Source organism: Narcine bancroftii, chromosome 3 (assembly GCF_036971445.1).
Source record: "Narcine bancroftii isolate sNarBan1 chromosome 3, sNarBan1.hap1, whole genome shotgun sequence".
In the NCBI taxonomy this organism is placed as follows: domain Eukaryota; kingdom Metazoa; phylum Chordata; class Chondrichthyes; order Torpediniformes; family Narcinidae; genus Narcine; species Narcine bancroftii.
Window position 1 is genome coordinate 347,922,520 of NC_091471.1, and position 15,005 is coordinate 347,937,524.

The 15,005-nt window shown below is 42.0% G+C and overlaps 1 protein-coding gene across 2 annotated transcripts in view; it reads right to left on the reverse strand.

Annotated features, from left to right (window-relative positions):
* Positions 1–8,069: 8,069 nt before the first annotated feature.
* Positions 8,070–15,005, reverse strand: part of cfap52 (cilia and flagella associated protein 52) — a 74,745-nt gene continuing 67,809 nt past the window's right edge. Inside the window, exon 15 of one of the 2 annotated variants that reach the window (XM_069929606.1) lies at positions 8,070–8,313. In XM_069929606.1, the coding sequence (XP_069785707.1) occupies positions 8,231–8,313 (83 nt within the window). In that variant the 3' untranslated portion in view covers positions 8,070–8,230. The remainder of the gene's footprint in view (positions 8,314–15,005) is intronic. The other variant, XM_069929608.1, reaches the window with a different exon arrangement.

The window sequence follows — 15,005 nt, forward strand, 5'->3', positions numbered from 1 at the left end:
CAATGTACATTGTCGACAAAAGCCTTTCCATTCATGTGCTTTTTGTGATGAATACCTTGGCTTGGAGACATGGTTGAAAAATAATGAGGTCTTGAATGAAAATTATCCATCAGAATAAATTTCCATAACTTGCATTTCTCAAATATTCATCTCCAAACTATTCCTTGTTTTTATTTCCCCAACTCCTTTGCAGCTTCTCATCTCTTGAGTATAATCCAGATTTGTTCATCACACTCTTGTTTAATATACTGTCAATATTTTTTCCATTCTTTGACACGTTTCCCAGTGAGACTTTTTCTGTTGCTCCTCAGCTTCTCCATGATCAGTTTCTCAAGGATTTTAATTTTCTTAATTTTCACTTATTGACTAATCTTTCCTTATTGAATCTCTCCTGATATATCTACTCTTTCATAAAGTTGGCCAACCTTAGATGTTGCCGTCTTTCACTGGTTTTCTACTCCATTTGTAATCACCACCAATACAGGAAAACAGATTTGGGTTCTTGGAGGCCCCTAACTCCAGTCTCACCCCAATAAATGTGATGTATGAATGTTGAAACCCATCAAATGTTTTAAATGGTGCATTATTACATAAAGCTTAATTAATCATCTTGAAGTTAACCAAAATGTCACACGCAAGCAAAAAAAAACAACTGCCTTAAGAAAATTGCTGAAATGCAAGAAGCAGGAAGAGATGGGTCAGCCTCAAGCCTGATCCACAGTTTATCTGTTAGTAGCATCAGTTCTGTGTTTTTTTTTGTGAAACGATAACGTTTCACACCCTTGCTTATCAAAAATATACTGTACCTCTGTTAAAATTCCTCAAAGTCTCAGTTTTCACTTCCCTTCAAAGGAGTTACAAGTAGCCACAGAAGTCAAGAGAAAAATGAATCCATCTTGTTACGTACTCAGACAGCAGGAATAAAAAATAGCCAAGGCAGTGTTATATTTAAAATAGTATTTTAATGTATTAATCTCCAAATACAGAACACTTTTCTAAGTTATCTAAACTTAACCTCCAACTATGCGCAACTAGTGTGTGTGTGTGTGTGTGTGTGTGTGTGTGTGTGTGTGTGTGTGTGTGTGTGTGTGTGTGTGTGTGTGTGTGTGTGTGTGTGTGTAAACTATCCCAAACCATTACAGTTCAGGTCCAATTGTGGAACGTCAGTCAAAATCCAGTCTCAGAATATCCAATGTTGAAACGCAGGCTTTAAATGGATGTAAAGAAGTTCACAAAGTAGATGGATGAGACTGGGGTGATAGACGGTTTATAAACTCATGAAATCCTTGTCAAGATGCTTCCAAAGAAATGTCCTTTTCAGATGAATGGCAATCGAAACTTCCCTTCTCTTTGGACACCATGCTTCCAGAACCCTTTCATGGGTCAGCCATTCGAAGTGCCCTTCCCTTTTAGTCACAGTGTGGCATGCTCATTCCCCTATAACATGGAGAAATCATACAAATACCACCTGAGGCCACTTCAGCACAGTGTCCCTTCAAAGAGATGCTTCTCCAAGTGTTGCTTCCTTAAAATGGCCCCTGATCAAACAGTGTACTGTTTCTTTAATATGATGGTCACAGGGTCTCTGGGGCCTTCCTCTCTCTTCAGAAGTAGCAAATTTGAGTACACATTGTCCCCAGCCTGTCAGCCCACAGTCAGTCTCCAAAGCTTGCCACTTGATTTGTTCTCTTAAAGTGACAGTCCCACTCAAGCGAAAACAAACTGGGAGCACTTTAGAGTCTTAAGTGGTGACTTTTTATTATTAAGCTTTGATCACCAGTTTGATTCTTCCACAAAAGTTAGTATCCTTCCCACATCCACCCTGTCAAGAACTCCATCGGAATTAGATCTGAAGTCTCACTTGCATGAGGTTATATGAATTTGTCAAGAAAGTTCCATTCCAACTTATTTGGCCACAAATTCAGCAGGTTTGCGGATGAACTAATTTGATTGGATCCAGAGAGGCTTATGGGTATGCTGGCAGGTTGAGTGAATGGATACAAATATGGCAAACAGAACAGAAAATGAAAAAAATGTATAAAGTCATCCATTTTAATGGATTAAGTAGAGTACTTTTGAAATGGTGCTGATGTCCAAAGGGACCGAAGTGTCCACGTACACAAATGACTGGAAAATTATATGCTGGAACAGCAAACCACTGGTTTCAATGCAAATGATATGTTCGTCTTCATTGCAGAAGGATTTGAGTTCAACAGTCATGATGTCTTGCTTCAATTATACAGAGCTCAGAGACACCATCTGGAATGCTGTATACAGATTAAACCTCCCTAACCAACATATACTTGGAACAGAGGGACGGTAACAAAGATGCACCAGATTAAATCCTGAGATGGCAGGTTTAACATATGAGGAGGGATTAAGAAGACTGAGCCTATATCTTCTTAATCTTGGGTGAATGGGAAGTGATCTCGCTGAATCATATTCCTTGCCTTTTTTTTTAAACAGTAGCTGCTCCTCCTCAGGAGGTGATTTCCAGAATTTTTTTTTTAAATGCTAGAAATATGTATTACATCTTTACAGGGCTTGACAGAGTAGACGCAGGGATGATGTTTCATCTGGTTGAGGTGTCAGTCAGTGCAAAATAAGAGGTTAGCCATTTACAACAGAGATGAGAGACTTCTTCACCAGAGAACAGTAAATCTTGAAATTCTCTACCCGAAAAAAAAACTGCACAGGCTTAGCCATGGGGTATCATCAACACAAAGATTGCCAAAGCTTCATCACCAAGTCTAGTCAAAACAGAGATTGATGGGTATTGGATATTAATGGAATCAAGGGATAGGGGTTAGTGCAGGTGTGTGTCACTGAGGTAAAAGAGCAGCCGTAGTTTTATTGCTTGGCACATCAAACATGTGAGGCCATATGGTCTACATCAGCATAAGATGTTCTTATGGCTCACTGCCTAACATTACTCTTGTCCATTTGATCCTGGGCCATCCACTACAGCAGGGTGGAGGAGAGCAAACCAGAACATCATCAAAAGTCAAATGAGGTGAAAGTGGGTTCCTGCCCCAAAGGCAGGGGCCACCCCAAAGGCATACGAGTGGGGAGTGCTGTAGTGATGCAGGGGTCAATACTCCAATGTAATTGTTCGGCATCTTATAGATATCTAATTGGTGATGACGAGAAATTAATCACAACATAGATAGTTTTACAGCATATCTTTTGGTTTCCTTAAAGCACTTCATGAATTTTGTATACAAGTTAGATCATTTTGATGCTTTTGTGAAATAGCTTTTAATGTGTTTTTTTCCCCACAATATTTTAAAATTCAAAACTGATCTTGAAGGGAAACCATTAATGATTCAAGCAGTTGCAATAACTGCCAGAGGTTCTCAGCCTTTTTCTTTCCACTCACATACCACTTTAAGTATTCCCTATGCCATCGGTGCTCTTTGATTACTAAGGGGTTGCTTAAGGTGGTGTGAGGGTGGAAAGAAAAAGTTGAAAACCACTGTTTGAATCGTCCCTAATTGACTCATTATGTGCACGGTTTCATAACTCCAAAGGAAATGGGCCAATGACAATTTTTCTCAAGCAAAATATTTCAGTAACAATTGAGTCTAGAGCAGTGTTTCTCAGCCTTCCCTTCCCTCTCACATCCCACCTTAAGCAATCCTTTACTGATCGCAGAGCACCGATGGCATAGGGATTACTTAAAGTGGTATGTGAGTGGAAAGAAAAAGGTTGCGAACCTCTAGCAGTTATTGGAACTGAATTCCACACACTAGTAATTTAAAATCACTGATGAATGCAGACTAAAACCAGAAAATGCTGGAAATACTCGGGATGATCAGACTCCTCCTATTGGAATTGAGTTAACCTATCAGGTTGAAGACTTTTCGACACAACTGAGAAGGAGAAAAAGTTAAATTAAATTGCAGAAAGGGTGTAGGGGGTGTGTGTTTCTGATTGGGTAAATCCAGGGCGATCAAGGGGTAAGTGTAACCAGGATTATGTGGTCAACGGGTGAATGGGAGCAGTTAAAGAATAAGAACATGGAGAACAAAAGGAGTTGAGAAATATGGAGCAGTAAGGCATCAAGTAAGGCTGGGAATCCTCCCAGAAGGGGTAAAAAGGAAAATAGCCAACAGGTTCAGTCAATTTAACAGATAGATGACTGAAAGACAAAGAAATCAAGTTTCCCAAAGTTGTAATTTTAATACAAAGTCCAGAAGGTTGCAACTTGCAGCTACAGGAGATGAAATGCTTGCACTGGGCTTCATTGTAACAGTATAGGAGATCATATAGGAGTAAAGGAGGTCAGTGGGAGTGGGGTAGGAATTAGAATGGCAGAAAACAGGGAAGCACAGGGTCACCTTTGCCAATAGAATGAAGATCCTCCCCAATGTGGTAACTCAATCTACAGATATTTTCTCCAAAACAGACACATTGCAAAATGAAAGCACCAAATGGAGAAAGCTTGGACAATTGTTTTGCTGCTTCACCTCCTGCTTGGATCCATGGATAGACGGCAAGGAAGAGATGAAAGGTCACGCTATTTGGCCTGAGTTGCGAGGGAAAGTGCTGCAAGAAGGGTGATGGAATGGAAAAGTACCCCAGGAATTCACAAAGGGTACAATCCCTAAAAATTGCTGAAAGGGGGATGAGAGGTCAAGGTGTGTCTGGCGGTGGAACCTCGTTGAAGATGGTGGAAGTTGCAGAGAATGAGATGTTGAATGTGGAGGATGGCAAGGTGGAAAGTGAGGGACCCTATCCTTCTTCTGTCTCAGAGTGGGGGGGGGGGGGTTGGGAGAAAGAGCAGAGGAATGGGAAATGCATAAGAAGCAATCAAGGCTTTGTTAACAATGGTAGAGGGGAAACATTGTTTCAGGAAAAAGGAAGATCAGAACAAATATAGTTAACTTCCATGAGTGGCAAATGATATTTTCTTTTCCCACAGATGCAGCGAGCGTACCCATACTCAGGCCCGAAACTTTGGTTATGTATCATTGTTTTTGCTATATAAAATATGCTGTTTGACCTGCTGAGTTTCTCCAGCATTGGGTTTATTTTACTGCAGGTTGTTGAGTATTTACAGCAATTTGTATTTCTTTTATTTTAGATTTCCAATAGTTTTCATTGAAGAAAGCCATCTCCAATGACTCCATGCAAGGATTTTCCATTTGTCGCATATTGCTCAGCTTCCATTTGGTGTCAAGTACCTGGTTTGATGTAATCTTCTCAGGCTTCCTGAATTGCAATTTTGATCCATGGCTTTCATGGAATTTTCACGACTGCTCCCTCTTGTGTCCAACTGATTTATGCGTGTCAAGAATCATTAGCCTCTTTTCCACTGGCACCCTGACCCAGGAACTAACTGGGAATTTACTGGGACAGGGTCCAGTAGAAAAGGAACACTGCCCGAATGCCCAGCGTCAAATTTCACGCCGGGAATTAACTGCCTCTACCCCTACTCATATCTCGTCGTTTGCTGAGGCCAGCGTGCTGATAAAGGGGACAGCAGAAAGTCACCCATTTCCAGTCGAAAGTAGAACACTCCAATCCCCAGGGATGAGTTGTGTTCAGTGGAAAAGCAATTAGTGTCCCAGTTGAGGGTGGCCCAGTGGAAACGGCACAAAGGGCTTCCTATCCCGGGGCACTGCACGGCCCAATTAACTGGGGTGCCAGTGGAAAAGGGGCAATTGGCTGCACCATTTTGGAAAACCTGTGGAAGGTGGATGTTGAACAGAAAGCCTGAAGCAACTGTCCATCTGGAAATAAAATTTAAATTTGAAGAGCTGTTGTACTCACTATATTTACAGAATGGACAACTGGTAGGTGTGTCTACAAACCTTTGTACCATTGTTATTTAATTATCCATGGCAATGAGAAATGTTCAAAAAGGGTTTGCTACTGCAAGCATAAAGTCAGTAAAACTTGCCTTTGAATTTGAAGAGATTCGGTGGGTCACCAAAGACTCCTGAAAACTTTTACAGGTGTACCGTGGAGACCATTCTGGCTGGTTGCATCACTGTCTGCTCAGGACAAGAAAACACCTCAGAGGGTTGTTAACTCAGCCTGCAACATCACAGGCGCCAGACTCCATCAAGGACATCTACGAGGCGGTGTCTGAAGAAAACAGCCTCTATCCTCAAGGACCCCCACCACCCAGGCCATGGCCTCTTCACTCTGGCACCATCAACAGAAGGGTACGTGAGTCTGAAGATGAGCACTCAGAAGCTTCTTCCTCTCTGTCATTAGATTTCTGAATGAACACTGAACCATAGACACTACCTGACTTAGTCTTTTTCTTGCACTATTTTTATTTTCTAATGTGGTTCATCTAAATATTTGCACTGTTGATGCTGCCATAAAACAATAAATTTTGTGACATGTTCGTGGCAATAAATTCTGGTTCTTTTTAAAATATTTTTATTGATTTTAATAAAGAACATACAATAAAAAGTGGTACAATTCAATAAGATGATATGGACAGTTACATAAACTAAATAAGGCATTCAATATAACACTTATATGAATTGTAAATCATATCCATAATTCATATTCTAAATAAAATATACCTTTTTTTCCAGAATAAAGCTATAATAATACAAAGGAAAGAAAATAAAGGAGAAAACTCGAACCCCTTTTACCGAACCATGTTGTCAGATGCTGTATATGATTAGCATTAAAAAGAAAAATGAAAGTTAAATAAAAATTATATAAAGAATGTGGAAAAGATACAAGTCAGACAATTTAATTGCATTGGAGTAAAATTATCAAGTAAGATAGTGAGTCATATCTGACCCGCATAACTTCTGGAATCTTGTATCTGAATCATTAATTGAATAACGATCGTTTCCATGTTCAAACAAGACATGATGTCACGCAACCCCTGATCATGAGTAGGCGGGGCAGCATCCTTCCATTTCAATAAAATCACGTGCCTCGCCAAAAGAGAGGTAAAAGAAATGGCACCAGAGACAAAGAAGAATCATTCCCCCCCCCCACCCCCATTGTACCGAAGAGGGACACCGAAGGGTTCAGTATTAAATCTATATTAAATTTTTTTGATAAAGTGTGGAAAACCTCTCTCCAGTATTTTTCTCGATGAGGACAAGTCCAGAACAAATGAATTAATGATGCTTCTCCGTTCTTACACCTGTCACACCAAGGAGTCGAATCAGAATAAAAGCAAGACAATTTAGACAAATGTGCTTTATGTACCACTTTGAATTGTAATAGACAATGACGAGCACATAACGAAAAGCATAAATTCTGATTCTAAGATACTTTCTGATCCTTGTTCTTCCAGCATTGTTTTTGCTCCAGTTTCTGGTATCTCTGCACTCTCTTAATCATTCTACAGATTCCCACTTTGAACAAACAACAATTCTGAATCCAAAAATTGGCTGATTGACATATTATAGCTCAGCCAATGAAAGCATGATCAATTTAAAATATTTGGCTTTTTATAGTCATGTTACACATACGATTTTAATTTTACACTCCATCAAAGTAATGAATACTTCACAAGTAGTTACTGACAGATGGGAAGGATTGACTTTGTCCTTCTGTCCAATTTTAGCCAAATAATCATCTAAAAATAGATCAAATTTAAAAACCAATTCCAAAATCCTGAAAATGTTTCTATTATGTGATGTTCCAAGCTGCTGACTGTGCCTGCAGGAAGCGAGATCACATTCACTCAGGAACTTGATAATTGCTTCATCTCCAATGGTGTTATTGTGATTGAAATTGCCAACTTCAATAGTTATCCATTGTACCCATTGCTTTTGCAAACTGTATCCATGCCAGCATGTAGTTCTCATGTTCTAAGCTACATTCAAGTTCCAATCAGCCTCGGAGTGTTTCTAATCATTAATTCATTCAATCAGTTTATGTGCTTTGGTGGAAAGAATTAGCTGGAAAAGCAAAGGTTGGTGAGTCAATGTGTCATTTTTACATAATTACCATTGTGCAGTTAACAAGAAGCAGATCTTAATGGGTGCATCTTCCTTCCAATCATCTGAATTTTCTTACATTTTTGCTCTGACAGGCAACATCAATGCGAAAACTCCTGTAACTGTCTTCAATGTTACTACACAATCCACAATCACTGCATCAATTGAGTTTATTTCACCTGCATAATTTGGTCTCAGTTCGTCTGTTTTCCCTCTGTTTGTAGTTTGCTGCATTGTATTCATGTTAAATGCCTTCAGTGTCAGAAGCATTATCTGACAAATCTATGTTGTGATCTACATGGTCAACTCTTCCATTTCTTCTCTCTCTCTCTCTCTTTCTCACACTCACACTCACTCTCTCTCTCATTGAAATGATCGACAGGAGCTGTAAACCGGAAGAAAAGCATTCATAATCTTCACTTTTTGAAGCTTTATTGTGTGTGTGTGTGTGTGTGTGTGTGTGTGTGTGTGTGTGTGTGTGTGTGTGTGTGTGTGTGTGTGTGTGTGTGTGTGTTTGACTAACCAACAAAAAAATTTGAATAAAAGTACGGATTTCAAAGATTAAAACTGTTCAAATGAAGCTGCATACATTTCTGAAAGCACGATTTCTGAACGTTTTCCAACACTGTGCTTTTACTGAATCACAATGGCGCCCCTCACATATATGCCAGCAGGGGAGGCCTCTGCGTGAGGGACAGGGGCCCACTTTCACCTCATTATTTTCAATTGACGTTTCTCTGGTTGTTCTCCTTCACCACGATGTAGTGGATGACACAGGATCTCAGGATGTACATAAATCTCAGGAGGTTTATGGCCACATGCCTAACAAATGCCTCTGGTCTCATATTCCCTCCCCCTTCAGCTGCATCTTGGCTAAAGTTGCATTTTCCAATGAAGGCACTTGATTGCCTGGGACTCCTAGACCTGGATCCTGCAGTCTAATCAGTCCTGCCAACATGCAACCACTACTCATTTTCTTCATTTCATCTATTTCTCCTTCCCTCCCACGGGCGTCAGTTTTTCTGTACCCTGTAAAAGCACTTCCCCAAAACCTTCCAGAATTCCCCTGGTATACCCTATGTGCCTTATTATGACAGAATCTCTGCATCTGCTCATTTGCTCAGTCATCCTCACATTTTCCTTTGATCTCCTTGTCCCCATAAAACCATACTCTTTGAGACCGAGGTTTGAATGTTATTAGCACAAAACCGCTAGAGCATCAATTACTCAAGATAAAAATACATTCATCCTTAATGGGTGTTTCTCACCCTTTACTAAAACTGATTGTAGCTCAAGGATGATGAAGATATCCATGGCTTCTCATTTTCACCACGTTCTCACTTTCAACCTCATAACAAAAAATGCAGGAGCCTCGTGTTTTATTTTTGGACATTGCAATTAAGACGATCTGTTCAGTTGCCTTTGCTTTTTCTTTTTCTTTTTTTTTTAAAGACTTTATTTAAAATTTTTATAACATGAATACAATAAAGAATTACATTTAAAGAAAAATAGAAAAATAATTTAAAAAGGTATGATTACAATATTACATCAGAAAACTACACAAAATAATCCCCCCCCGTTAATTGTAACACAATATTAATAGTCTAACTTAAAATTATTCCAACCCTCCCCCCAAAATAAAGAGTGAAGAGTTAATAAAATTGACAATATTATATATGAAAAAAAAATACCCACTTACAAAAAAAAGATAAAGCTTAACCTAAAAAAAATTCTAACAACAACAAAATAAAAATTGTCAACACTAAAATATCACACTTAAACATATATTTAAATCAAACTTAAATGCATATAATTAGCAAACGGAGTCCACTTTAACTTATAAAAAGACATCTTATCCTGAATTGAAAAAGATATCCTTTCCATAGTCAAACAAAATTTCATTTCCAAATACCACTTATCTAAAGTTAGTATATTTCTATATTTCCAAGTAAGTGCTATACATTTCTTAGCCACAACTAAAGCTAAATAAATAAATGAAATCTGATAATCCTCTAAACCTAAATCGATTAATGATTGCATGTTCCCTAATAAAAATATATCGGGATCTAATACAAGATGGATATTATATAAACTGTTAAAAACAGATTGAATACCTTTCCAAAACTGTTGCAATCGATCACAAAGCCAAACAGTATGCAAAAAAGTATTGGCCGTCTGATCACATCGAAAACAAGAATCCAACCTTTGCTCTTTCTTACTATTCTTGCTGGTCAGACACTCCCTAGTATTTAAATTATACATTTCTCAACATTCTGTCCTCTCCCTTGCTTTGCTTTCTCCAATTACATGTTCACTAAAGTCTATCCCCTATCTATTTAATTCTACTCTATCCAAACTACTGATGACTTAACGACCCAAAGCTCAGCATCAGCTAATGTTCTCGCCGTCAAGCTCGCCTCACTTTCACAATTTTGTCAAAAGTCCATCATTGACTTCTTCATCCATGTAAATTTCAGCCCAATCTCCAACTTTCATTTCCTATCCAGTCCTCGGAACCTTTGCTGCCGCTTAAGTTCATGCCCATCTTCTGCTGGTTGAGTCCACTTTTGAATTTGCCAAAAACAATCCTTTCAAAGTTACAAACAACATTCTGACTGGCCAGGATTGTGAAAAACTCTCATTGTTCATCACTCCTGCTTGGCTGACAATCTTTAACACTCAAACTTCAGCCCCTTTCACACTGGCACCTTATCCTAGTAATTAACAGGCAATATACCAGTTAAAGGGCCTGTGTGAACAGTCACGAATTGGCATGCAGGCACTAAATCTCCCCGGAGATGGACTGCCCAGGTAGGGTGCATCAACCCTGGGGACATCTGATGCCTGCGTGCCAATTAGCTCAGTGTGAAAGGGACATGGACTGTCCAGGGACAAAGTAGTGACACATAGATGATATTTTTGCATGAATGCAGGACCTTGACATTTTTGCATGAGTGCAGGACCTTGAAAGAAACAAAAGATTAAAAAGGTATAAATTGTGTATTTAAACAAAATTATAACATAACTAAGCATTATGTACAGCACAATATGAGCCTTTCAGCCCCTGTTGTTGCGCTGACCTATATAAATCTTTATAAAGGACCGTGGAAAAGTGGTAGCGGCAATAAAACATGTAGGTGCACAATTTATAAAGACCATCGGAAAGTCGCAGAGAGAGAGAGAGAGAGAGAGAGAGAGAGTGCGATGGCAGACCTGCCCTCCCAGAATTCCATGCAGCAGAGAAAGGGCTGTATGCTCAGAGCACTCATGGAGGGGTTTCTCTGCCACGCAGAATTCTTGGAGGGCAGGTCTGCCATCACTCGATGTGTCACTCATACGTCACCGGTGGAGGATAGCTGCCTCTCTCCCTGATGGTGAGTGTGAAAGGACTCAGTGAATTGGTCCAGTGTGAACAGCCAAAACGGCTTATTTAACCATTTTATTGAACGGCCAATTTATAGGTTAGCCAGTGTGAATAGGGCTGATTCATCTGGGAAGACCACTCTTACGTGGTTGTGGCAGCTCACCACAAGGCAGGCGAACCGGCCCCGCTTGTAAGCCATGCGGCGGAGCAGCCGGCCGAAATGGCGCCGTCGAGGGCTTCCCTTCCTTCCAGCTCAGGGCTCAGAAACCCGCACTTGGGGACCACGTGATGCCCAGATGATGTCAGCGCCCTCCAGCGCGGTTCTCAGGTCCGGGCTGGGAGTATAAATGCAGCCCAGCAGCCTGCAATAAACTAGTCTGTTCACTGAGCTCAACCCGTCTGGTTGTATGTGTTATTGCAGGAGCAGTGTAGCTGCCGCTACAATTGGTGACCCCGACTGGTTCAAACGTCTTTGAACCCATCATGAGCGAGCCTGGGATCAGCGCTATAGCCATGAAACTGCCTGAATTCTGGGTTCAGGAGTCAGAGACCTGGTTCGTCCACACGGAGGCTCAGTTTCACCTCTGCCAGATTTCATCCGACACATACCAAATTCTACCATGTGGTCGCTGCCCTGGACCAGGCCACTGCCAGACGCGTGCTGCATCTTGTTCAGCACCCAACCGCCGAGGACAAGTACGAGACCATCAAGCGAGTGCTTACTGGGTCCCTCGGACTATCCAGACACCAGCGTGCTGCTCAGGTGCTGCACCTCGACGCCCTGGGGGACAGGTCCCCGATGGAACTGATGGACGAGATGCTCGCGCTCATGCGTGAGCACACCAACTGCCCACTTTTCGAGCGCACATCTTCCTCGAACATATGCCCGGGGACATCCGCCCGCTGCTGGTTCAGGAGAGCTTCACTGACCCGAGGAAGGCCCAAGAGCTATGGCTCACACAATTCTCGGAAGGCTCAGTGGTCCAGCAGGTCATGAGGCATGGGCATGACCATGCCAAGCCCGCCCTAGCGCTGCAGTAGAGCACCCGGCCCCTGCAGAGGCCCCCAAGACCATAACCAAGGCCACAGCATCAGCTTCAAGCCTCTACTTCTACCACCAGTGCTGGGGAGCCAAAGCTCAGAAGTGCCATCAGCTCTGCTCGTTCCAGGGAAACGACCAGGCTGCGGCGGCTGGCCAAGGACACAGCCTTCTCTACCTGCAGGACTCAGTCAGCGGCTAGTGGTTCCTCGTTGACACTAGAGCCCAGATCAGCATCATCCTGGCCACGGCCATCGAATCCAGGAACCGACCTCATGGACCTCCCCTTTGTGCGGCCAACGCAACGGCAATCCGGACGTATGGAGACAAGACAGTCTACTTCCAGATCAGCCAACAGAATTTCGCGTGGAGGTTCACCATCTCATCCCTCCCAACTGCCATCCTGGGTGCAGACTTCCTCCTCGCACACGGGCTTCTGGTGAACATTCAAGCTAGGCACCTGGTGGACGCCTGTACCTTCCAGGCCGTTCACCTCGACACCTCCCACTCGGAGCAATTGCAGATGGCCACAATCAGCACACTTGGAGATCGTTTTCGTTCGGCAGAGCCCGACCGCGGCACCTCTGCAGCGACTGTACGAGGAGCTGTACAGGGTTATACAGCGTTCCGGCTCAACGTTCACATTGGACTTGGGCGGCAGGCATGAGCTATTAACCATAGACAGGCTGAAGCCAGTGCACCTTGATCCCACTCCACCGAGCCTGTGGTTGTTGCCCAGCCCAAGAAGCGAGGCCGCCTGGCAAAAAAAGACATTGGCGCCGGTTCTGGGGGTGGCTGTGTGGCGGCTCACCACAAGGTAGGTGAACTGGCCCCACTTGTAAGCCACGCGGCAGGGTAGCTGGCCAAAATGGTGCCATCGGTGGTTTCCATTCCTTCCAGCTTGGGGACCACGTGACACCCAGATGACGTCAGCGCCCTCCAGTGCGGTTCTCGGCCAGGTCCAGGCTGGGAGTATAAGTGCATCCCAGCAGCCTGCAATAAACTAGTCTGCTCACTGAGTTCAACCCGTCTGGTTGTGTGTGTTATTGCAGGAGCAGTGTAGCCGCCGCTACATGGTTTTATTTTTATTCATCAGATCCTTGCCTAATAATCACCTCTCATGTCTCTTCCCACTCTCGCAGTGGAGTTCTCCAAGATTTTATATATGTCACCATCCTACTTCTCATTTACTACTACCTGAAGACAAAACAAATTAACCCTCCTCTCAACCTCACCACCACTCTGGACATCTCACAGTTTCAAACCTGAATGCTCACTGATTTCCTTCAACTGAATGTGGGAAGGTTGAATTGTCACCATTCCAGAAATTCATCTTCTTGACCACCATGCCTGATCCAAGTAAATCTCTGGAGCTAAACCAGACTATTTGCAAGCTTAACATGGAAGTATTTTTAATCACATTTGCATTCGACCACCATGTTGCTGAAACCCCCACTCATGCCTTTGTGACTCTGGCTGGTCTCTTGACTTCCATTCCCTTCAAACTTAAGCCCATCCAAAATCATGCTGCCTGAACGAGAGCATAGAACATATAGAATGTTACAGCACAGTACAGGCCCTTGGCCATCGATATTATGATGACCTATATATTCCTACCAAGAAAATACTAAATCTTTGCAACCTATTTTTCTTTTATCCACGTGCCTGTCTTAAAAGCTCCTAATGTTTCAGCCTCCACTAACACCCCTGAAAGGCATTCCAGGCACCCACAACTCTCTGTGTAAAAAGCATACCCCTAATGTGCCCCTTAAACTTTTCTCCATTCACTTTGTACAGATGTCCTCTGGTGTTTGCCACTCCTGCCCTGGAAAAAAGGCACCTTATCTATGCCTCTCAGAATCATATCGACTTCTATTGTCACCATTACATCACCTTGATTCCAATAAACTGTACAAATCTTGTTCTACAAGCACTGACCTACGTTGGTTCCTCTTGGACAGTACTTTGATTTTGAGATCATCATACTTCTTTGTAGGTCCCACCACCCCAGGCTTCCAGCCCTTGTATGTCTTTCCACTGATCCAGTTCTGGTCTTTTGTGCATCTATGATTTTAATGTCCAGCACCGATTAATGTGGATCATGTCAGGCTGACCTGCAGATGTAAGCAGCTTTCACACACAACTGCCTCCAATCAGTTTACAATCCAATCCTTGCAAACCTACAGGGCTCGATCTTGTAAATTACCCTATTATGTCATATCATTTTGAATAAATGTTACTGAGGCCTTTTCATCCTCTATCCTAATTAATAGCTCATAAAAATTCAGCCATATTCCTTGGACCTGCATTTCCAGAAGTGACACTAATTACCCTTACCCTCCTCAGGAAATCACTAATTATCCCTTCTAGGAATGAGACAATAGCCTGTCAAGCTTATGGACCTGAAATGTCACCAAGGTTAGAGAATGCTATGCATCAAGCAAATCTACGTTATAGATAAAATATTTTGTTCCTGATATTCTTTTCAAATGTTGATGCAACTCTTCCAATTTTTTGAAAATGTCCCGATTTAGAAATCAAACTGTTCAGTAACACAAGCAATCGGTTTATTTTGACTTTATTCCAATTCCTTTGAACATGCTTGTGAGAATGCCATCACGATCAGCAGCTGAACTTTATTCTTTCCCGAAATGACACTGCATTCATTGTGGCA